The following is a 25120-nucleotide window of genomic DNA, read 5'->3' on the forward strand; positions in this document are numbered from 1 at the left end:
AGTTTGCTCGGTAGGTATAGACTAATGTGCCTCTAAAACAGGAGGTAGCATGTAAGGCTTTAAACAAAACGACCAATTTCACTCTCTTTGAATTTGATTTTCAACCTTTATTAAGGTTTTGGTTCAAGTTTGATTGAACTCGATTTTTAACCTTTTTATTAAGATTTTGGTTCAAATTCTATTTTCACACACTTTGGTGATTTTTAACTTTTATTAATATCTCTATTTAAATTTGAATTTTAATATTTAAATCAAGTTCAATTCGACTTGATTCGATTACATTATTTTCTTCAGTAATAATTTGAAGAAATCCATACGTTGTTAGTGATCATTAGTATGTATCTCTTTAATTGGTACCCCTTGAGATTATCTTGTGTTACATTCCGTGCTTGGAAACCCCGTCAATATTACTTACAAATCGTGTGTTAGGACTTAGGAGTGCCAATGAACCTTCAATTCACACTAAGCACACTTTTTATGGATTAAGATTTTATCTTTTTAATACACATTATTTTGTTTAGACCCAGCATTATAAGAGATTCATGGATCTCGTGGAATATGATTTTTTATATGATTTATACCAAATTCAAATTCAATCTTACAACCTACCCAAATTCATACATATATGCGCGCGCGCAAAAAAAGGGGTTTTATGCAGGTTTCAAAAGCATAAGGAGTTAGTTTGAATTTTCGGTTAACTATAAGGATGTTTTTAGTATTTAACCCCTTATATACCTAAACCGATGTATGTAGCAACTGTAACTGTCAATGGGGTATTATCTCGTCACAATATTTGGAATTCCAAATGAGTTCCTTGTACATTTGCCAAATTAAAGAATTCAATTAATGTCTTGAATTCATAAGTTTGCAATTTTATGGAGTGCCGTGCTTGTAGTTCCAATTTAATTCCAATCTCATGGAACCAAACGCTGTCTTAAATTAATGGTTTTTCAAATCTTATCATTCATTGATTAGTTTTTTTTTAAAATTTCTTTAATATAGGTGAAAGTTTTTAAATCCAGTTTTCTCACTTATACTCTATTTCCTATACCACATAACCTATTCCTTCCCGTACTATTAATTAATCTATTTTCCTTGGTCTTGCCATTTGTTCCAATTTAATTCCAATCTCATGGAACCAAATTGCAACCTTAAATCAAATGATTTTTCAATTTTTTTTGTTAAAGTAAATCATTCGTTGATTAATCATTTTTTAAAATTTTAATTTTTATAACATGAGTAAAAAGTCTTAAATTCCTCTTCCTACGTGCCACGGCCACCAACCTGTCGCTCCCGCACTATTGATTAATCCGTTTCTTGGCCTCGCCATTCTCTTGAATCTCTTCTACCACTGCTAGGGCAGTCATTACAATTCCAAACTCACCTGAAGCTACTCAATACCAAAACGCTAAAAAGAGCGGGAGAGCCAAAAAAAAAAAAAAGACTATCCTTCAACGGTTCACACCCTCACCCCCTTTCTGCCACTGTTGGCTGACCCTAGGGCAATGCCTGTCGGTGATCGGCAACTGAATGTGCTTGGCGAGTTCAAACCATTCGGCTCGGTCGCCGAAGCTTTCGACGGCAAATCTTCTTCTGACAATCCCCAGGATGATTACTCATACTTCTTGTTCGACCCGGAAGTTGCCCGACAAAGAGACGACGCCGAGAACACGGTCTGCACATCGTCGACTACCGATGGGAGTGAACACGAACTCTTCATCAGAGGAAACCGGTAATATTATCAAATAATGTTCTGGAATGTTTATCTAATTTCTGATTAGTTCAATAGAATTTTCAAACTGGGGCTGCACTCTGTGGTCAATTATGAATATATGCTAAGGACATCAGACTTAGCTGAGATAGCAAGCTCAGAAAGCAGGTTATGCAATGTACTGTCAGGTGAATTTGATCAATTTAGCTTGATCGTTTATGTTTGTCAACCATGACAGGATAATATGGAGCATTGGTGCCAGAGTGTACAAAAGATTCAGTTTTCCGTCCAAAGTCTTGAAGGTGATTGTGCTTACTTTACTTAATAGTTTCATCTTCAACTTCTTCATTGGTTTTACTTTTGATTAGTTTAAAGGTGCTTGGCCTGTAACTGCTATCAGAATGGGATGAATTAAGACGTCTGTGTATTTGCTCAGCTTCAATAGGAATCTGTTTAGTGCTCATAAATTGATTTATTACTCGAATAAGCCAGAAAACCAATTTGCAATATAGTGGGGTATGGCGTGATTCCTAAGATTCTTCTATTGCTGAAAGCTTTGCTTGTGTTGCCTTGGCATCAAATTTTTTTCTAGAAGGAAATGATTAGTTTAATGCATTAGCCTCTCCAAATTGATTTAAATTTCTCGGTCTTTTTTCTATATGTCTACACTACTCTACATTGTGAAAGTCAGTGGCTAACAGAAGGATCCTGCCTAGCGGCCTTGAATTTCCTGAATCACTGCATGTAAAGAAAGATGATATTGAGGGTTCATATCCCAAACATAAGATGCTGTTATGGAGAAAGAAATGAAACTTCTGAAACGTGCTAGAGCTATCAGTTTTGAGCATTAGTTTGATAAGTTGCAGTTTAGGTCATAACTCATGGAGCCTTTTGTATATTGCACCCTATGAGTTGCCTCAGTTTTTTCCATACACATGTTAGTTCTCTATACTCCCACGATCTCTTACCTAAAATAGATTTTGCTTTAGAAATTTCCTTGAGCAACTTTAGTGTCTATGACTGCTGACCTTTCTTCCTTATTTCCAAATGGGAAGTTTTAACAATCATTTTGCTGGCAAAATCTAGGCATGTTGGTGCCGGATGGGTGATTTGTCGGAGGCTCTTCTTTGTGTTCTTCAGATCAATAGTTTGACTATCTACAATACATCAGGTACATATTTCATTCTTTTGTGTACTATTCACTTCTTCTGGATTCTTTAGCATGACTGCTGTTACTTACTTCTCATAAAAGTTCTTCCGCTGTCCTACTTTCACCATTTTCTTTGGCCCACTTTTATTCGAGCTTCCTGGATCTGATGAGCTCTCTGTTTTACACTAGCATTAAATGCCTGCTGTTACAGTCTTTTGATGATTTACCTGTACTTTCTTTTCTTAAGACCATTGATGATGTCATTTTTGAAACAAAGATTGGATCCGTGGTCCTGCAGAATGGGAACCAGACATTTTCAGTTTCTCTTCTCTCCTTTTCTTTTCTTTTGCCTAGGTTATCTAAGAATGTTATGGAGCCACTTGGTTCAGAATGTTTGCATTTTCTGCATATTAACAGTAAACAGTGAATTCAGGGATGCTTAGAATAATTGCCTATGCAAAAAACCTGTGCCATTATGTTTCTTTTTGTTCTTGTGCTTCTCATGCTACATGCATGTTCTTGATTTAGATTCAATAAGAATATTGATGATCTTGTCCACAGGTGAAGTTGCATCTGTTCCTCTTCCTCACAGCATTATATCAGTTTGGCCTCTTCCATTTGGTTTACTCTTACAAGATGCACCTGAAGGGAATTTCTCAGTGCACATTCCATTTTCGTTTCCTTCTGCATCTCTAAGCACTCGTGATATTGCTCGTTCAAGAAGGGAAGTTGGATACAGCTCTCAAACTAACTCTACTGTAACTCATGCCTTTGATTTTATCTACAAGGCTGATGGAACTTCAGGATCCTCACATTTGATATTGAAGGATCCACTGGAAGAACCTCAGGCATGCAAAACGTTTTTCTATTATGAATCTTGCATATTTTATTTACTTTTCTGGTTCTAGGTGAATACTGTTAAGCTCTCTTGCTGTTCTCATTTGATTTGATGAGAAGGCTGTGCTTTTTTTTTTTCAGTATAATATCTTAATATTGTCTTGATTTTCTCAGCCAACTTATATTGAGGAAAGAGGAAAACTAAACATCATGAAAGAGTTTGATGAACGAACAATATGGACCAGTAATTGTGTTCCTCTGATGGCATCATATAACAAAGGTAGCTCGTTGTAATCTCTACAAGCTATCACTCCAATTTCTTTGAAATCAAATTGAACACTAATTTTCCATGTTTGACATCTCCATTTGAAGGAAAGATGCAACATTCGGTGTGGGTTGCAGAAATTATCAACTCTAACCTCGAAGTGGTAAAATCTGGATTATCTGATGTAGTGCCTGCTGGGGTGCTAACAAAACAAATTTCCTTCCGAAGGATATGGCAGGGGAAGGGCTCACATGCTGCTGCTAGTAAGGTGTTTGTTGTTATATCACATGGTGCTTTCAAAGTGAAGTCAAGAAAATCAATCGGTGCTTTTTGAAACTGTTAAACTGTTTGTCATTTCTTGTTTGTCAGTTTTTAGTTCTTTATCAAGGCAATTCACATTTTTAAACATGAATAAAATTACTTTAAAGAAATACCATGCACCAGATTTAACTTTGGGCTTTCCTTTCACTTGATTTCTGCTCTGGTGATGTGGTAATTGTATAGGCTAAAAGATTAATTGGACAAGGCTCTTGATGGTTTGATGGAAGTCAATACTCACATGCAGCATTATGGAGTGATACACTTTGAAATGAATATTTTAGAGAACTTGTAGCTTATCTGTTATTTGTGTTATGGTAATTGTAGCAAGTATTGTTATTATGTAAAGGAATTTTGTGGGGAAACTTCAAATAGAGTAGAGCAACAATGCTTTTTGTATGCCTTTTCTCTTATGTCATAATCAACATGGAAAATTTCTGGTATTTTTTCTTAATTATGTTAGCCTAGGCCATCAGCAAGGCGGCTGTTAAATTATGACATTATTATACGTGTATATGTTATTTGTGCAAAAAATTCATAATTGCTTTCTAAAGATGGCATATTAGGTTAAGTTTTTTTAAGTTGTCATAAGTTACACCTTCCTGGAAGGTCAAGACATATCATTGGAAGCTCAATGCTCCTGTACACCGGTTGCTTGGTAGTGGATGAGCTGTGGAACTATACGAGGCTTAAAGCTCACTGCATGGCCCTCTTATACAGTAAAGATTTAAAAGACTTGTCTTCCCCTTTCCACTATGAAGCATCGTTGTCATAGCTCTTTTTGGTTTTTGAAGATATACTTCATTTTCAATCTTGGTTACTGTTGCCTGTAAATTATTTATTGATAAGTTAGTCCCATAGTTTTGACTTTAATCACTCGAAAGCTGGATTGTTTATTGTTGTTTTAAGTACCTATTGCACTTTCCCATGCCATTTTAATACTTCTTTGTCAATAGTGGTATGAACTGTAATATATATCTAAGTAACTCTGTTATGTTCATCAAGCATTATGCATTATAGATTGGTTCCTATTTTTTCCTAGTGTATTGTAACTCCACTGGCTGAAGTTGTTTTACCAGGTGTTTTTGGCAACTGATGACGATGCTGTGCAAATTATTTGCTTTCTTCTCCATGACCAAAAAAAGTTGCTATCAGTCCGGCTTCATAGTGTAGAAATAGATGATGAAATTGTTTATGATATTAAACCTGACATGAGCTGGAGCATTCCGGCAATTGCTGCAGAACCTGTTATTGTTACCCGTCCTAGGTATGTTTTGTTTGCTCAATCTGCGTCACTTTTTGTTGTTTACAGACTCACATTGTAGTTACCTCTTCCAGAGTGAACATTGGCCTGCTTCCATTTGCAGACATCATTGCTTTAACGTTAGAGAACAGCCTTCTTCTCTATGTAAGTTGTTCAAGTTGGCAACCCCTCATTCGCACGAATTGTCTTCACATTTAAACAAGAGGAAGTTATGCAAAGTCATTCTTGATAACTTCTTCATTTTTCAATATTGCATCAAACCAATTCCATTTTACCAGTTTTTTTTTTTTATGGAAGCAACTGTATATAATCAGTGCCAATAGTTGTCAAGTTTTTAAACAACTTAGGGGGTACTAACGTCTTTTCAGGTTGTTTGCAGTTTTGCTTAATAAATCTGCTTGTTAGTGTTTATTTGTTTTTGTTCCTTTGAATCAGATACCTTTCCCACTTTTTTGGAGTCTGTTCTAGTTTTTGTCATATTTGAGATACTTTAGTCATGTCTTTGCACCAATCGTTTGTCCATTTTTTTTTTTTAGAGTTTAACATTGACTTCTTTGCCAGAAACGAAGAAAAGATTATCAGGCGCAAGTTTCCTCCTTAATTTTGAAAAAATAAATATTTTGGCACATTACCTTACTTTTTCTTCATACCACACAAGATAACAAGAAAGAGACAGGACTGCTGATTGAGTGGCCCTGGTCTGGCACTTTCAATCTTAGTAAATTGGCTTTTTGGTGGAAGTTGTCTATATGTTTGTTCCACCTATGATGTAAAAGTTTGCTAACCTTGTTGATTTTGTACTGTTGCAGTCTGGGAAGCAATGCCTTTGTAGATACACATTGCCTTCATTTTTGGGTAACCATCAGCTGTCGTGGGTTACAAAGTCTTCAGAGACATCCATTATTCATGAAATAAAAGCTACTGGGTTGACTGATGCTGTTCAAGGGCGTGTAAATGTTGTTGTAAATAGTGGAAAGGTATAATTGTTAAATCACGTTCCCCACTGTCTAAAGTTTAAGAAGTATTTTGCACGTCTTTTACTTGTTCTGGTTACATTTAAAATTGCCCATGTACTAATTATTGCCTCTTTGAGTGGCTATGGATGAATTGCTATTTATATTTCCTGCGACTTAGTCCTTTTCTTTTGGAAGATTAGTTGCTATGGATGTCTCAGCGAATTTTGGGTCAATATTGTGGTTGGGAGCAAATTCTAGTAGAAATTGTGACTGATTTGTTGTCTATCACATGTGAGTCCAGACTAACACGATGATATGACACTTAAAGGTGGTGTGCTTAGTTGTTAAATAGGACCTATTGGAAATGATGCAATCAATCAAATAGAGTATATATGCTAACCTGTCTGATTAGGATTGCTTGATTGCACCACTGTACATTTCCCTACCATCCGCATGTAGAGAAAGGTGTTGTACTTATAGTTTTGCTGGAAATATCCCATAGCTTGTGTGATCATTGACAGAGTTGGCTGGTCAATGGTAAAATGTACAGTTTTCTGATCGGTGGTTTTCAGATTGAATTAAAGATGTGCTACTCACCTCCAGTGTAATAATTTGATGAAATATACCAACAAAGGAGCGACAAGACTTGAAATAGATTCAAATATGTAATTTTATTTCCTTTGGCTGAAGAAAACACCATTCCTAGGGTGAGGGAGTAATTTCTGGAGTTGAATTAATCCTCTCAAGTCACAAGTCTTGTTCTGAACGTCTCTCATTGTAAAAAACTTGGGCAAAGTCAAATTTAGATGCTATCAGTATTATTTTCCACCTGCTGTACAAGATCTTATGCCTGATATGAGGAGCCGCCTTATGAAAGGTGAAATTCCTTACCTTGAACATTTACCTTTTGAAATGATGATCATATCTTGAGTCTTCTTTCACTGGCCTTTTAGCTGCCTAATTCTCTGTCACTCTGTTGATTAATCTAACATTGATTGTCAATGAATTTGTTGAACTACTGATGCTTGTAGTGGTTATAATAAAAAAATTTCGGTCTATGGGAATTATTTCTTGAGCACTAATTTCATTTCCAGTAATTCTGTAAGCTTCATTCTGGACTGCAGTCATCAACTTCCTAGGTTTGTCGCTTGATGTTATTTTGAGTGATCAACTGCCTAGGGTGATACTTGGCTAATTGGGCATAAAAGCTTAGTCGTCTTGTTTGCTAGTAGTGTAGACCCAGCTTTTCCTCTTCCAAACATGCGTCAATCGTTTATACTTTCTGGTTGTTATTTCGTGATTCTGCATAGTATGTTACCTCTATGGGTCATGTTTGTGGCTGACACTTAATTTGTTTTTGATGTCTTTTCTCTCCTCTCTCTAGATATACCGATGTATTCTTCGGTGTAATCCTTCATCATCACTAGTAAATGATTGCATCACAGCCATGGCTGAAGCACTTAACCCTAGTTTCTACAATCGCTTTCTTGTTTTATTATGGGGTGATAGTGGTTCAGCTTTTATGGCAAAGGTGGATTCAGCTGTCAATTCAGAATGGGAGTCCTTCTGTCACGTGGTTATGACACTTAGCAGAAGGTCTAGTGATGTCTCTCTAAAACTTTCGTCTTCTGATTCACATTCATCATGGGAGTTTCTGATCAACAGCATGTATCATAAGAACTATGGCAAGCATAAGAGTATTGCTGGAATTCCACCTGTGGCATCGTGTAACCTTCAGGGATCAGACTCATCCCGGTCACTTCTAATGAGAACAGACAATCATGAAGAATCATTTTACATCGAGTTATTAAAGGAGATTCTTGATTCACTTCATGCAGTATATGAAAACCTGAAACTTGACATTCTCCGCAAGCGGTAACCTCTTTGTTTCCTAAAAATTATCAGTTAGTGCCTGTTCAGATCCACTTCTGATTCTTTCTTGCTTTTTACTGACCACTTTTTCTCACCCTTGCTCTCTTGCCCTCTCTGTCAGTATGTAGGTGTGCATGTATATATATACGTTTCCCTTTTCAATTTCATTCGCCTCCTAATATGCATATATACAATAGATATATACACACATATTCACATGCTGACACGCTCTCACGGAGTCTTGAAAATATAAACATGTTGTGATTTGCCATTGGTTTTCTTGAAAGAACCACAACTATATTACTTGAGCTGGAATATTGGCACTTTAGGAGTGTTATGTGCAAATCAAAGGTGGTCAAGTTACCATCAATCATGGGCTTATGCAGAATGATGGTCAGCATCTCACTTAGGACAATAGGTTGGCATCTACTTTTATTTTTCTCAATTGCGGTAACCTTAGAGATGTGCACGTTTTTGGGAGGCCAAGTAATTGTTCTTGCATTTACCAAAAACTGACCTTTTTGTTTTATCATTGGTTATTTCTGTAGTGGGATATCATTAGATTCATATAGTTTGTAACTAAATGCATTTTATGAGTTTACCCTGAAGTTGAGTCTCGACAGTGCAAGCTTGTACTTATTTGATTGAAGCTTCTTCTTTTAGTAGTTAATTTCCATGTCTGGTGCTTTTCAAGGCTTGATGGACAAAAACGGGAAAAAGGATAGAAAAAGCTTGATAAATCAGTATGCATTCACATAAAGTGTAAGATGTTGATATGCATGAATTCTGCAGTTATTTGGATTTAATCATAACTTGTTGCGGAGGTTCATGTCCATGGTTAATTCTTTAGCTTGGTGGAAAAATTTTAATTTGCAAACTTTTGCTTATGTAGTTGTTGTGGATGGTATTATATTTGACTAAATTTAACATTAATTAACGAAATTTATTTTATTCAATTTTACTTGTCTTTTGAGTGGTTTATTGACCTTTAAATTAAATGTTCTTGTAGGGATGTAAGTCTTCTTGTAGTTTTACTGTGCAATATTGCTGATTCTTTGCATGAAGAAGGCTATTTGGATTATTATATGCGCGATTTTCCTAGTCTTTCAAATGACTTTGGAATGTGCCAGTCATCATTGATGAATAAAACTCCTCCTAGTCTTTTTAGATGGCTAGAAAGCTGTTTGCTACATGGATATAGTTCAGCTAAAATTAGTGATCTTCCTTTTCTAATTCGTAAAGATGGGACTTCGGCTGTTTGTTGGGCAAGGAAGATAGTATCCTTTTACAGTCTATTGTGTGGTGCGGAACAATTGGGAAAGGGGCTGTCATCTGGTGTTTGCTACACTGTAGCATCTGGATCACATTCTACTAAAGAGGAGCTGGTCGTTTTAGCCATGGTTGGAGAAGCATTTGGTTTGCAAGAATTAGACTTGCTGCCTGTTGGTGTCTCTCTTCCATTGCGCCACGTAAGTTGACAGCTGAAAGAGTTTTGTTTTTTGTTTTTTACAACCTAATTAGCTAAGAGTGTTTTCCCGTATTCCGGGGTCACCTATATCTGTTCTAGATTGTCTGATTCTGCTCATGTAGGCTGACTCCTTTGATAGATAAACTTGACATGTCTAACTTTTGCTTGATTGTGTGATTCAAATTAAGGAGAGACATAATGAGCTTAGATTCCATCTAGTAATAAAAGTTCTTTATCCTTTTCTTTAGGTGATTTCTTCTTAGTCGTACATGGATACCTGGTACAAACTTTTAATTTTAGTCATTATCTGCTATTCTGTTCTTACTTCTTTTGCTTTTATGGACCATTTGGTGGTTATTTGTTGTATTCCTCTGTCTTACTGTTGCTCTGGGTCTTGGTTGATAAAAATCTCCTCTAGATTGTCTAGATTCTTTTTTGATCTTTTAGGCTTGAAATCCATTATGTAATTTTCTTTCCTGCAATATTTAGGCACTAGCTAAGTGCCGTGATTCTCCTCCCACTGACTGGCCGGCTGCTGCATATATTCTCCTTGGGCGGGAAGATCTTGCCTGGTCATGTCCTGTTCATCCAAGAAAACCCAAGGAAAATGAGCTTCATACAAATGGAAGTTTGACTTTTCAGTCTGCCCCTTACATGGCTCACCTGCAGCCTGTGACAATTCCTTCCTTAGTTTCAGATACAATTGAGTTGGAGAATACTAAGCTAGAGGATGTTGATTCAGTTGATGGATCTTTGATGGATGGAATGGAGCATATTTTCAATTCCAGCACTCAGTTGCGATATGGTCGTGATCTGCGTTTAAATGAGGTTTGTTGGTTTTGACCATGTCTAATTGATAATATATCCTGTCCTGATGAAGTATTTTGGAATAAAGATCTCAAGTCTTCATTCTAAAAATATCACGGTCTACAAATATATTGCAACAACATTATGCAACCCTCTGCGTTTATATGCTCTACAAGACATGTTCACTAATCAGGTTTCCTCTTCAGAATTTCTTTTGTATGTGCTTTTCATCATTTTCTTTACATTCGTTGTTATCCTTCTGGATTCAACATCTTCCTGTCATTCTCTTTTTGTGATTCTGTTTGTCATGAGGAAGCATATATGCTTTGCTTTAACTGCCTGGCTTAATTTTGTTGCCTTTGTATTTACCTAGATGGAAAAAAGTTTTTTGATTCTGGGATGCCATAGTCATGCCTTGAAAATTGGCATACCTCTACGAAAACAAATTGTACTCCAGATTGTGCTATTTTCAACCATGTGTTTTACTTGTTTATGAAAGTTTACCCGGAAAATCTTATATTCAATTCTACAGGTATACAGTCGTTATTGCTCCAAAATTGCAAGAGGTGCCAATTGACTTGGTTTTATTATCTTATTCCAACATGAGAGTATGTTTTTTTCTTACACATAGGTGTTGACACAAGCTGTTGCAGTCTTTTGCTGGTGGCTTAGTTTCCCCTGCGGTCATCCAATTTAATAGGCTTTCTTTTGTCTGCCAAGCTATAGCCTATTGAAACAGTTTTTTGATTTCTTTGCATGACGGCACCTTTGTTTTATTGTAGGTTAGACACATATTATGTTCTGCAAGGGCAATAGCAATTCAAACACCGGTTAGTCCTACAGCATCTGATCAAGACCTCCAGCAGGTACGTTGATTTCTTTAGCACTTCATTGATGCTACCTCTTGTTCAAATGTTTGAAAGGGTAAATATGTATCTTTATGTAAAATATGAACAGCTTGTCTTCTTTTTTTTTTTTTTTTTTCTAGTTCTTTTCCCATAGTTGAGTGAAACCTGGATCTTACCAGTATAAGAAGTGCATAAACTGTAGACTCTTGTGTTTTCTGAAACACCATTTGGTTTAAAAGGTTCTTGCTACTTCTGTTATGCTTGTCTTCGACTGTTCCTTTCAGAATGAGGTCCTCGCCTTTGGGTTCAAATACTTTTATAACCTAAAGCTTCTATTTTCAATTACTGCAGATTTTAAATTTTGGTGTAGTTTTAGGAACTGCTTGTGGATTTCAATTATATACTTTATTCTTTCTTGTACAGCCTGGTGATCCATGTTTCAAGTTGAGTTTAATCTATTAACCTTCAAGCTAAAATAACCAATTTTCTTTTGATGTAATTGTGTGGAAATTTGGAATTTAAGATGCTTTGACATGTATCATGTAAAAGTAGTAGCTTGCGGAGTTGGGTTTGACTTTTTAAATAGCCTATTATAGATTAAGGCCCCGCTGTATGATGGTTTGGTTTGGTTATTAATCATCTCCACTCTGACTTGACATTGGCTTCTTGGTGGTATTGCTTGTTTTTCCCTTGCATGCTTAAGTGTGGATCTTGGTTCTTTGGATGCTTTCAGCAATGTGTGCTGTCAAATAAGAATATGGAAGAAATTTGTCCTTATATTGTCACATAAAGTTTAAATAGCAATTTGTCAGTTTCAGTGGGATTAGGGAAGATAAAATATAACGCAGGTAGGAAAGAAGAAAAAGCTACTACTAGTAGTCTTTTTTTTTTTTTTTGGTTTTGCTTCCTTGAACTGCATGAACTAAGAGTAAGTTTCTTACCTTTTCCTTGCCTTCTCTCACACCGGGCATTCACTTTCTGTTGTATGGTGGGGAAAAATATGAGTTATAGACAATTCTTTTTTTAGTTAGGTACATGTTTTTTAAACACTTATGGGAAGAAAAGCATACACGACTGTACTACTTGGTTTCCATCGAATTTCTTTTGATTTGGATGTCAGAAATTTGTACTGTACCTGTGCAAAATTTAGCTGCTTATAAAATTTATAACATGTATAGGCGCAGTTGTGGCAGCTTGCTCAAAGGACTACTTCCCTACCTTTTGGTCGTGGTGCTTTCACACTTGCCACGACATGTACTCTTTTAACAGAGGTATTTACATTTAGTTCTTGTGCCCCTTTCTTTCTCTTTCCTGCAGGTGTGTGGAATTTTTTTTTTTTCAAATTCATGCTCTTGCATGGAATTTTTGTGAGACTGTTGCTTATCGAGAAGTCTTGGTTGTATTGATATGCCTTGAACACTGTGCAGGCACTCACAGTCCCAAAGCTTGTTTTAGCAGGCCGGTTACCTGCACAACAGAATGCAACAGTATGTTCAGTTTTTAATCTGTGAAGGATTTGCTGTTTTATTTTTTTGAATTGTAATGCTTATTTGCACTCTAATTGAGAGAGTAGGAAATTTGGTTTGATCAAATGCCTTAAACCGCTCAAACTTGTCATGCTTTTCCATTTGTATTAAGTCTTTGCAAAATTGAGCGGTAAAAGTTCCTGTCGAATTTTCTGTTGAGGACTAAGAGAATTCCCGACTTATTGTAAACCAATTTGCTTGGAAGGTAAATTTGGATCCAAATGTTAGAAATGTACAAGAACTCAAATGTTGGCCTGAGTTTCACAATGCTGTTGCTGCTGGACTGAAACTTGCTCCCCTGCAGGTTTGCTTTTGGTTTCATAATTTGTTGTTTGTCTTCCCGATTAAATAGTTGCATCAATTGATTTGTTTGTTCGATTTTATTTGTCTTCATAATTTGTTGTTTGATTTCAGTAGGTAGTTAACATCAAGTTATATCTGTTTTACATTAGATAGTGGAACATGCATCTCTCATTTACTTTTTACTATATTTTACCTGACCACAAGCTTTTTTCAGAAGAATTTTTTTCCTTGCAGGGGAAGATGTCAAGAACATGGATAGTATACAACAAGCCTGAAGAGCCCAATGTTGTCCATGCCGGGCTCCTTCTTGCCTTGGGGTTACATGGGCATCTTCGTGTACTGACCATAACAGACATATACCAATACTATTCCCAGGTGAAAACTGAATCTGTATCTTGCATCAAATAGTAGTGATCACATTAATCTCTATTCTTCTTTTTTTTTTTTCATTAACTTTTGATATTCCAATTAATTTGGCCTTCGATTTTGCAGAAATGTATTGCTTCTTTTGTTGTGAATTTCCTCTTTGATATCCTATCAGCCTCTTCTCTGTCTATTGCTCAAGTGCCTTTCCTATTTTCTTTTTTCTTTTTTTTTTCCCTGGATGCTATTGGTGATACTATTTCTCTTGTTGAATACATGCTTGTCCCTTCAGCTCTGAGTACTGTAACGTTTGTGACCTTCTCTTATAGGAACATGAAAGCACAACTGTAGGGCTAATGCTTGGTCTAGCTGCATCATACAGGGGAACTATGCAACCTGCTATTTCTAAGGTGGAAGAATCTATTTCTCTCTCTCTGAGTTCCCAAATTTAGTTTTGTCCTTCTAAATGTTTGTTGTGTTAATGAATTGACTTGCAATATTGAATCCTGCGAAGATTGTGATTTTATGGAAGTTGATTTATTTTCAAATTTTTTTTCTCCACTCTGGCATTGAAGTGCATTTATTATTTGTCATAACAATGTGAACTGAAATTTGATAAAAAGAGTTTTAGCTAGTTCTTTTCTGGTTCTTTCACTGAATACTGCTGTTCCCAGTAGGTTTATGCAAAAATCAGTTTTTACATTAAAGAATATGTACGTCATTCAGACTGTTCCCAAAACAATCTTCTGGTTCTGGTTCTGGTTTTGAAACTATTTCTCGTGTTGATGATACTTGGATTGTTCTTGTTAGTTTTTTACATTGTCTATCCCATTTTAGAGTAAGATTGAACTGGCACTACAAATCTTTGTTTTAAATGGTAGGGGCATCTCATGCTATTGTTGGATATGATGCTAAAATGTGCCTTTTTGCTGCTAATGGTAGTTGCTGAATTGATCTGTTTTGAACAGTCTTTATATGTGCATATACCCGCTCGGCATCCCTCTTCCTTCCCGGAACTAGAATTACCAACTCTTCTACAGGTACTGTCATGACATCTACATGAGTTCTCTGTGATCTTGGATGTTGCTACATCTTTATCTTCATTTCCGTATGGGATTCATTAAAATAACCTTCAGTTGTACTTATATTTTGTTATGCATTTCAAAAAGCATACAAGCATCATGTTGCTAACATGTTTCTCTATGTTTGAAATATGATTTTTGCTGAACTTGCTATGATATCTCTGATTTTTCCAGATCTGTCGCCATTCCTGTGTCAACTTTTTATTCATTTCTTACCATATATCTTCTTCCCCCCCCCCCCCCTCTTTATGTCGTGTTGTTTAATGTCATGATGATCAATGTTTCTCTTTTGAAAGAATACATCTGCTAGTAAAAGTGTTACCCAAAAATTTTCTTGTTGATCTACCGGGAGTTGTTTAAGCTGGTTACTATGTTATTTACACCCTGATTTTCACTTGGAGTTGTGATTTTCATGAAACATTCAGTCAGCAGCACTTCTGTCTGTTGGGCTTCTTTATGAAGGTTCGGCACACCCACAAACAATGCAAATTCTTCTGGTACTTTTTCATCCTTTATTTAGTGGCCTTTTATGTGTTCTGAAGTATAAATGTAACTGATGCATCTGCAATTCTGGTAAATATATAAAATGTATAAGTACTAGTTCTGTTGGTTTTTGCTCTGAGTTTAAACATTGAAAACTGTGTCTTATGTTTTTAGTCTTGCTGATCCAATATTGTAATAAGCATTTTTTAAAAACAGTCCAAATGCTCTTTTTCGGTGTTATGTTCCCACATAATAGTTTGATAATGGTGCTGTCCTTCCCTGATTCAGTAGAAAAAAGTCTTTACATGGGAAGCATGCACAGATTGTCTACTTTTTGTCAGTTTTTATACTCGTACTTTTTAGGTCTTTTTTTGGGTAAGTTAACTATCATGGCCTCACAATGCACATTGTCTGATGATCTTTATCGACTGGTTGGCTAGAAATAGGTTGCAAAGGATACATGCAGTGATTATTATTATTATTTCCTCAGTTATATTTGAAAGTTTGAAAGTTTGAAAGTTCTCATGGAGAGTGGATTACTGTGACCTTTTGATGCATATTGTTCAGTGATATTTTGTTCCTCCAAGTATTGCCTTGCTTTAATTTTATTTTCTTGGAAGTACAATTGATAGGGCCAGTTGGTTTGAAAATGATTTTAACATAATATGAAGTGGAAATCATCTTTTCTGCAGAATTACCAGCCTATAGTGGTAAAGTTGTCAACCTTAGGGATACTTGAGAGCCATTGAATTATTGGGTTCAAGAACTTCTTCTTCTACCATTTGAATTATCGTGCCCTTAGATATTGTTGTGTTCTTGAATGCAAAAAGAGTGGTGATATGATGTTGTGGCAAATGCTCACTTATTGTGTAATATTTCTATCAACTTTAATTTTTGACCTTTTCAGGGTGAAATAGGTCGGAGAAGTGGAGGTGATAATGTGCTTGAAAGGGAGGGCTATGCAGTTTCTGCCGGATTTGCTTTGGGGCTCGTTGCCTTGGGTATGGTACTCTATCTCTCAGGTGTATGGATTTGATAAAGCTAATAGTTTTAGCTGACTGTTATATTTTGACCAAAGGTCGTGGTGAAGATGCCCCTGGCTTCATGGAAAGTTTGGTTGATCGGTTGTTCCAATTTATTGGTGGCAAAGAACAGAAAACTGTATATCCATAGTCTTTATTTACTCCCAAAAGTGCTGCAAAATAATGTATATTTTATAAAATCTCCTTTTGAGTTTGTTGATTTCTTCTTCAGGAAAGATTCTATTTTCTTACGCAACCAGTTGATGAGCACCAGCGAACTGTTGGACAGGTTGTGCATCACTTTTCTTTCTTTAGTACCAATTCTTCTGGTTATATCAATATTTACACAATCTAGTTGGAAATATGGTGCTAGTTATCTGCTGTTTTAATGGCTCATTTTCACCATTTTCTTAAATGCTGCTTCCACTGTACATTAGGTAATGGATGGAACTTTAGTAAATATTGATGTTACTGCACCTGGAGCAATAGTTGCTTTGGCTCTAATGTATATGAAGGTAATTTTGCTCTCTGAGAATTGGCTATTATAAACAATATTCTTAGATATTCTATTTGAAAATCACTCATTTTTCCCACTTGATTTACAGACAGAATCAAAGCTAATGCTGTCTCGGCTGCCTATTCCACAAACACACTTTGATTTACAATATGTCAGACCTGATTTTATAATGCTTCGTGTCATTGCACGGAATTTGATACTTTGGAGCAGGTAGCATCATTTACTTAAAATTTCAACCAATGGGTTGTTGGTTTGATTCCTTCTGTAGTTTGACAGTAACGATTTGATTTTCAGAATTTATCCTTCTGAAGAGTGGATTCAGTCCCAGGTCCCCAAAGTTGTCCAACATTGCATCGATGGCCTAGCAGATGAGATGGATGATGCCAATGACATGGACGCCGAAGCTTTTGTTCAGGCATTCGTCAATATAGTGGTTGGAGCATGTATTTCTCTTGGTAAGCTATGCATTTTTGCACCCAGAAAGTATTTCTCTTTGTTGTTGCCTGTTGTTTCATATCTATGATTAGTTTTACGTACACTGGATGAGCTCGTTACTTGGGGCTTACAATTTGAAGCATTCTTTATTTCTTAAGCTTTGTCTGTTATAGGGGTCTATACTTTGCTTCCTTCGTATGAATCTAGAAAACATTAGTCTGGTTGCCTTGCCTATGTGATGTTTTGTGTGCTATGTTGTTTTAAAAGCATTTTTTATATTCATTATCCAATATGTTCTGTTTTATTCATAGTTTTGTAGTTGTTGAGAGGCTCCAAACTGTTCTTGTAGCCTTTCTTTGTTAATTAATAATTAATTTCTTTGTTGCGCATGTACCACGTAGCCACTGATAAGCATTCCTACTTGGAGTCAATAGTGCAGAAGATGGATTTTACATGTTGGAGAGTCTTGTCTGATTTGCTATGTTGATAGCTTCTGGCACAGTTTGCAGATTTCCGTGTCTCGACAATTGAGCTACTTATCATAGTTTTACTGAGAAAGAATATGAAAGCAAGATCTACATTTTATAGTCTTGTCATGGGCTAAACTGATAGCTTATGCCAAATTGTGTGTGTGTTTTATTTTTTTAACTTTTTTTTTTTTGCTTAATTAAAAAAAGTAATTTCCTCCTTCTAAACTGTAATGCCCACCAGCAAAACTTTGAAAAGATGGTTCAAAGTTTGAATAGTACTTTTTGTCAGGAAAGTTGTGTATATGGTGTTCCATTGGTAATTTGCTGTTCTTCTTGCTAATACTGATGAATTTAACTGTTCTCTTGAAGCTTTACCACTGTTATCTTCCGCTGGGTATGCAGGTTACAGACTCCCCCCTTCCTTGATGTACTATATTTAGAATTTCTTAACTTCTGCTTCACGGAATTTGTGTTTGATATGCATGGTTGATTTGTTTCTTCACAGTTTTCTTTCTACAAATATCTCAGTCCTTGGATTTGCATTTGGTATTGTATTCATCACTGTTAGTTGACAGACTGAGTATAAGATTTAGCATCTTTGAGTGGTTGATTTTTTTAGTTGAAAGTGTGTCATTTAAACTTCTATGGTTTATATTGAATTTTGAGTTGTTTTTGATGTTTGTAGGGCTGAGATTTGCCGGTACCCGGGATGGAAGGTCACAAGAGTTGCTTTATGATTATGCTGTCTACTTCCTGAATGAGGTCTGTCCTTTGTTCTGGTGTCCCACTATTTCACGTGTTTGTCAGAGTGTATCAAGTTCATTTCTATATTTGCAGATAAAGTCAGTTTCTGTTTCAAGTAAACATTCGTTGCCAAAAGGACTGTCTAATTATGTTGATCGTGGCACCCTTGAGACGTGTCTTCATCTCATTGTTCTCTCCTTATGTGTGGTCAGTGGCCCTTTTTATGCATGTTACTTGTCTCTGTGATCAATATATCAACAGCCAGTGTCTAAAATCTGTTGTATCAGAGCAGGTTATGGCTGGTTCAGGACATCTTCAAACTTTGAGATTATTGAAATTCCTTAGAAACCGAAATTCAACAGAGGGGCATTCTAATTATGGTGCTCAGATGGCAGTAAGTAATTTTGCAATGTTAGAATGTTATTCACTCTAACATGCTAGGATCAGCCTATTTACCTTCTACTGATACACGTGAAAACATATGCCCAAATATTTAAAAATGGCAAGAATTTGAGAAGGTTTATAATCCACAGTTTACAATTGGAACACTAAGAGATGTATCTCTGGATATCATGGATGTGTATGTTTATATACACAAAGAGACGTATATATGTACATTCTGGTTTTATGGTTCGAGTTTCATGATTTTTTCAGGTTAGCTTGGGTATTGGTTTCTTGTTTCTTGGGGGTGGAATGAGGACTTTCTCAACGAGCAATACCTCAATTGCTGCTTTATTAATTACCCTCTACCCACGCTTGCCTGCTGGACCAAATGACAATAGATGCCACCTTCAGGTGAACTTTTTTTTTTTTTTTTGACAGATGTTGGTTTTTTGAAAGACCAAAAAAAGTACCCACATGGATGGGACTTCTTTTTCTGACGAAATTGTAGGGACTTCTTTTTCTGACGAAATTGTAGGAAATATGTACCAAGTCATCTACTTTGTGGAGCAACATTACTTTTCATGAAGTGCTGAACATATATCAAATATGAATTCTTAGTTCTGCCCAATAATTGAAATTTTGGAAAAGGCTTGTTTCTTGTTTGAGATTTTTAGATTATCTCAAATCTGTGAGTGCTCTTGTATTCTCTTGGAAGGATACAATGTTCTACGGCCTTGTTTGAGAATCAAAGTACCTGATAATCAAAGTTCACTTTTGTTACAATATCACTAGAGGGTCACCCACCTTAGATGGGCTATATAACTCTGTATTATATAAAGTTGTATGTTATTATTTCCTTCCATTTACTGCTACAAAGCTCTGCATGATATCACTCATCTGCATTTATCTTTCTATATGGATTCCTGGTTCCTAAAATAGCAAGATTTATCCCATTTGGACTCTCATAAAATTTGTCTCCCTGATCAACCTCATAATAGGATTAAAAGGGGTATTCTTATGTTGAATTGCTCAATCCTTAATTTGTTGAGGCGGTGTCTTTACAGGCATTCAGGCATTTATATGTTCTTGCAACTGAAGCTCGGTTGGTTCAGACAGTTGATGTTGACACTGGTATGCCTGTTTACGCTCCTCTTGAAATTACTGTTCGAGAAACTGAACACTATGCTGAAACAAGCTTTTGTGAGGTCACCCCTTGCATTCTCCCTGAATGTGCTGTTGTAAGTTATCTTCTTGATTTTGTGCTTGTACTTGAGTATATCATTTCGATCCTGCTTGACTATAGAAGATGATTTAGAGAGACTTTAAATGGCCCTTAATTGCCTAATTTTCTTGCCTACTTGATCAATCCTGATGTCATAGTTTTGCTCTCTAGTACAAGATGTATGATTAACATACTGCAAAACCTTTTTCAGCTTGTGTATGTTTTTCATCCATAATGCTCATGAAATTATTATTGCTGCAGTTGAAGACAGTTCGTGTTTGTGGTCCACGTTACTGGCCTCATGTCATAGAGCTCATTCCTGAGGGTATATATGCTATTAATCGTGTATGTTTCTGATGAAATATCTTATGATTATTGGATGTTCCTTATATTTGTAATATTTTCACAGAAAAACCTTGGTGGGCTTCTGGAGACAAGGATGACCCTTTCAATTCTGGTTTTCTTTACATAAAGAGAAAAGTTGGAGCCTGTTCATATGTGGATGATCCTGTAGGATGTCAGTCTCTGTTGTCACGAGCAATGCACAAGGTTGATTCTCCAGTGATAGCCTTATTAATTTGAATTTATAAAATATGGTCCAGATTGTGATGTTGACTGGAGTATCATTAGTACAGGTTGGTTTAGCATGTTTACGAACTTCATCTACTAGAACAGAGCGCATGGGTGCAGTTACTTTAGATCAGTTGATCAGTACATTCTCATCTGATCCAAGCTTGATTGCATTTGCTCAACGTTTTTGCGAGCCTTCCTGGAACAACAGGTAAGGATGGGCATCATCCATGTTTGTCATCCCTATTGAATTTGTCCGCTATTCCGATGGTAATGCTTGTTTGTTTTTTCAGTTTGTTTCCATTATTCCAATTAATTGACCTCTGTGCTAGACCGAACATGCTTTAATTCTCAATGAAGCTTTAGGGTCTTATGTTATTCTTGAGTTGAACTTGTCTTCTATGTTGTTTTTCATTTCTTTTTTTAAGATTTTATTCCCTGGGAACAGTTTTATGATTGAATGGTTCAAGTCCTGAGCAACTGTGGCAACATGTGCTGAGGCACCAATAAGGAAATAGATACCTAAGAAAATTTGGAAAATGATAATTTTGGTTCCTGTACTTAGGAGCAAATGTGGTCAAGGGCACAAAATATAAATTCTCATTAGATTCAACATAGATTCAATATTTAGAATATTGAGATAATTCATTCAGTGAAAGACTGCACCATGTCTGGAGCTGCTAAACTAATATTGACGAATTTTGATTGTAATCACTAGAGTATAATCCTTTGTCTGTAGGAAATCTTACAACTAACATCCCCGAAGTATAATCCTAGCTAAGAGTTGCCAGAAATGAAACTTTACTCTCCTGCTAAGCTTAATAATTCTTGGTTTCTGGGTAATACATTTTTAAATTGTGGTCCATCGTACATTGGGTTAATAGATAGGCTACAGAAGACATTGGGAATTTGCTGATCATGAACCAAAAATCCCTGAAAGTAAATCAGTTTTTGTAATGCTTTACTAAAAGTATGAATATCACCAGTGCTACTCATTTGGTGTATATTTATTTACTAAAGAGATGCAAGAGTTCGGATGACTGTGGAACCTTAAACTTCCTTTTGTTTCTTTATGCCATTTTTAAAAAAGGGTCTTCATGCCCTATCTGCCAGTCCCAACTCCCAAAGAAGAAAGCCCAAGAGTAAAATTAGATGCAGGATGTTAGGCTGACTTTGATAATGTTGGATTGATCATACTACAACCTTTCCGGCAGTGGCAGCTGACACCTGAATGTGCTACTGGTCGTTGCTTTTTGTTTCTCAGTATTTTGTCTGTCTTGTTTTCTTCATATGGGGCCATACCTTTTTGTCTCCCTGCGCTTATGCACTTGAATGCTGGGGTGGTTACCATGCAACTTGATTTATTTTTATGTTGGAATACTTCATATTTTTCCTTCCAAATCTATTGCAGTTCTGACGTTGACTTCCAGGAGTTTTGCCTTCAAGTGTTGTTTGAGTGTGTGAGCAAGGATAGGCCGGCTTTCTTACAGGTAACTATATCATGCATTCATATTTGCATTGTACTTTGGCCTGTTGTATGTTGGTAGTAGAATTGTAACTCAAATCTCTAGTACATGCAGTATCTGTTAAACATTAAGCTTTATTAGATATTTGTTGGTTAATACTGTTTTTCGCGATTTATTAAAATTTACAATGCTATGATTGTTGTAGGTGTATCTGTCATTGTACACAACCATTGGGTCTATGGTTGATGAGATTACTAGTGCTACTTGCTCTCTAGGAGATTCGCTTTCTCTCTGGAGTATAAAGGTACTTCAAATCTTTATTTTCCTTTCAAATTCCTCATCTTCAACGTTTTGTTGTCAAGCAAACAAGTGCTTTTAATACCCAGTTATGATTATTCAACGACAAGCAGCATTTTTATTAGGTCTGATGCCTTTATGTTATGCTTGCAAATTGCAATTTAGAATGCACTAACTTGCTTAATTTTGAACTAAACTACCTTTGTTGATTCTTGTAATGTAGTATTAAGAATAGGTGCAAAAAGTGTTTCATTGAATTTCTAATTGGTCTTTTACATGTTCTATCTGTTGTTAGTAGCCTAGGGTATACATTAAGATTACTTCTCTTCTAGGATCTTCCTTGATAATATAACAACTACTATGTAGTTATATATATTGAGATAACGCTGCCCTTGAAATGTTGGTTAGAAGGATGCATATGAGAGTAAAAGTCAGGCCATTTTGGGTCTTATCACTCGGTTGCTTTGTGTATTCAATATGTCAGATAAATGCATCTTCCAAGCACAAAAGCAATTGCACTCTTGTGGCTGTAATATCACAATAAATTTACTTATCATCAATCCATGTTTATATGGAATTTCATTTTTGCTTGAGCACTGTCTTTACAGCAGTTAACATGGAAAAGTGACTCGCACAGAAGAAACTAAAAACTAAAACAACAAAAAGGCATAAGAGTCAATTACATTGCAGAAGTTAGGGTTTTGTGTCACTTTCAAGAATTAGTTTTCCTCATAAAAACCTCCCCCCCCCCCCGGCAGGTTTCACCCACTCCCTCCCTCTCCAAAACTGGAGTTCCAACTATTTGTTTCTTTCAAGTCGCCACAGGAAGTGCTACTTGATTTTGACTGTCATAGTGTCTCTGCTCCTTTTCCTTGTCGTACAGCTTGCACTTGCCTATAATGAAGCTTTGCTCAATGGGAGATTGACAATTCCGAATGGGGGCATTGTGCAATCCACTTTTCTTGGGTCGCTTAAAAAGCGGTTGGAAGAGATTCTGAACCTTTCTTTATGCGTCACAAATGATTTCCATGAGTACCTATTGTCGGGGAGATGGCCAAAAAAAGATACCACGGGATGGAAGCGATCAATACTTCTTTCTTGGTATCTACAGTGGCATGGTGTACCGCCTTCAATTGGAGTTAGAAGTGCTCGAGAGAAAATCAAGCTTGTCAACATATCCTCGTCAGTTCCTTTGTTGCATTTGTTGTTTCCCGGAACTCATGTCACTGCAATTAGTGAGATCTACAGATGCTGGTTGTCTTCCCGGGTTGACAATTGATGCAAGATATGAGTGCCTTTTGGAATGAGGTTAATGCAGAACAGGCCTCTATAACACCATGAAGTTGGAGCATTTACGACTTAAAAGAGCCTGCAGGCTGTTCTTTGGCCATTAGCAACAGTAGCTTCCCGTGTTGTATTTCGCAAGTGTAATCTGGGATCATTTGAATGCTCGCTCTAGGCCAGGATGCTAACTCTGTGCCACAGCGATAGACCCCCAACAAAAAAAAAAAGGGTTCAGGTCATGGGATCTTCTTGTATCCCCCACTTTTAAGTACCGAGTCTGCATCAGTGATAACAGGTTATTGCATGGTTGCCAACTGAGCACCGTTGTTTTTTTATGGATCCAAGGTAGAGAGCTCTTATTTTGAATTTCTCCAGATGTTGTGAAGGGCAGTTGATTGGGAAGTTTGATTTGGGCTTTTCCAGCGCCTCGTCATCTCTCGCCCAGCCCAGAAAAGCTTACGCAGGGGCATCACATTCTGGGCTTGGTTTTGGTCTTGACTCTGGCCTGCCACAGCGTAGATAGTCAAGTTCTAGAAATCTTGGCGATGGGCATCACATTCTGGGCTTAGTTTTCAAGTACACGGTTCTTTTTGGAGCCCCAGCTGCTGTTAAGTGATAAGGCCTATTTATCAGCAGATGTTATGAAGCTTTATATAGTAGATTTGTTGCGTCTTGACGGGCGCTTGTCCTGTGTGTGACTGAAGAGCAACGATTCTTCCCACAATGCGATTCTAGTTGTATTGGCTTATAATCAGGCTGAGCCTAGTCTTGATCAAGCTCAGCTCACAAGAAAATTGGGCCTCGTTTTCAAGGCCCAATGCCAGCCCAGCTCGTTTAAGATTGTCGGCAGCTTTTTGACACCGGGTGGGCTGAGTTTGGCTCGGCTTATTCCAGCGGACTTGATGTCCGATTGTTTCGCAAAAGATTTTCTTTATCCTCGCAAAATTGAGGGGAGGGGTTGTCCGATGTATGGGGTGACGATTCTGTTTAGTGGCAAATTTTGTCATTTCCGGCGAACATTTGTATTTTGTTTTGTCTGGCAAGTATTAATGACTTGAACGCTAATTGGGGATATGACTTTGTTGTTTTACCCGCATGAAGAGAACTCCCTACCAATTTCAATTTCAAAATACTTTCCACCTACATGTTCATCTGTCAATGGGAAGAAGATATTCTTAACTCTGGAATTGTTGTAAATATCGATATCCTTGTGTGATAAATTTTGATCTAATTCATTGTAAGTTGGGGCTACTGATAATCTTCCGCTAAAGTTACAGGTTTTACTTGCATACCAATGATAGCGAGGTCGAAATGAGCTGGCTACATTTCTTGGGTCTTCACTGTGATGACCCATTTTCCACCGCTCAAATATTTTGCATAAATTAAATGTTAAAATATGCCAAAAAAAAAATTCTAGTATGTTGGTCTAGAGTTCAAAATAAAAGTAATGACACAA

At 36.6% G+C, this 25120-nt stretch overlaps 1 protein-coding gene across 3 annotated transcripts; it reads left to right on the forward strand.

Moving 5' to 3' along the window:
* The first annotated feature begins 1365 nt into the window (after window positions 1-1365).
* Window positions 1366-24807, forward strand: LOC140004539 (anaphase-promoting complex subunit 1-like). Of its 3 annotated transcripts, none has more exons than XM_072078383.1 (37): window positions 1366-1732; window positions 1950-2013; window positions 2798-2882; window positions 3423-3709; window positions 3873-3978; window positions 4071-4231; window positions 5361-5548; window positions 5620-5689; window positions 6355-6522; window positions 7886-8376; window positions 9383-9842; window positions 10331-10669; window positions 11431-11514; window positions 12675-12767; window positions 12924-12983; window positions 13228-13326; window positions 13560-13700; window positions 14018-14098; window positions 14657-14728; window positions 15196-15267; window positions 16161-16254; window positions 16332-16414; window positions 16508-16564; window positions 16713-16790; window positions 16881-17002; window positions 17087-17247; window positions 18383-18459; window positions 18535-18648; window positions 18734-18835; window positions 19096-19236; window positions 19890-20063; window positions 20309-20372; window positions 20457-20596; window positions 20683-20828; window positions 22029-22107; window positions 22289-22387; window positions 23264-24807. In XM_072078383.1, the coding sequence occupies exons 1-37, from the start codon at window positions 1506-1508 to the stop codon at window positions 23657-23659; spliced, it is 5475 nt and encodes a 1824-aa protein (XP_071934484.1). In that variant the 5' UTR covers window positions 1366-1505; the 3' UTR covers window positions 23660-24807. The 3 variants fall into 3 exon arrangements, with proteins under 3 accessions (XP_071934484.1, XP_071934487.1, XP_071934485.1); XM_072078386.1 differs by having other exon boundaries at window positions 23139-23275; XM_072078384.1 differs by lacking the exons at window positions 18535-18648; window positions 18734-18835 and having other exon boundaries at window positions 23264-23874.
* The last annotated feature ends 313 nt before the right edge of the window (window positions 24808-25120 follow it).

The sequence above is a fragment of the Coffea arabica genome, chromosome 2e (genome assembly GCF_036785885.1).
Source record: "Coffea arabica cultivar ET-39 chromosome 2e, Coffea Arabica ET-39 HiFi, whole genome shotgun sequence".
NCBI classification, from domain to species: Eukaryota; Viridiplantae; Streptophyta; class Magnoliopsida; order Gentianales; family Rubiaceae; genus Coffea; species Coffea arabica.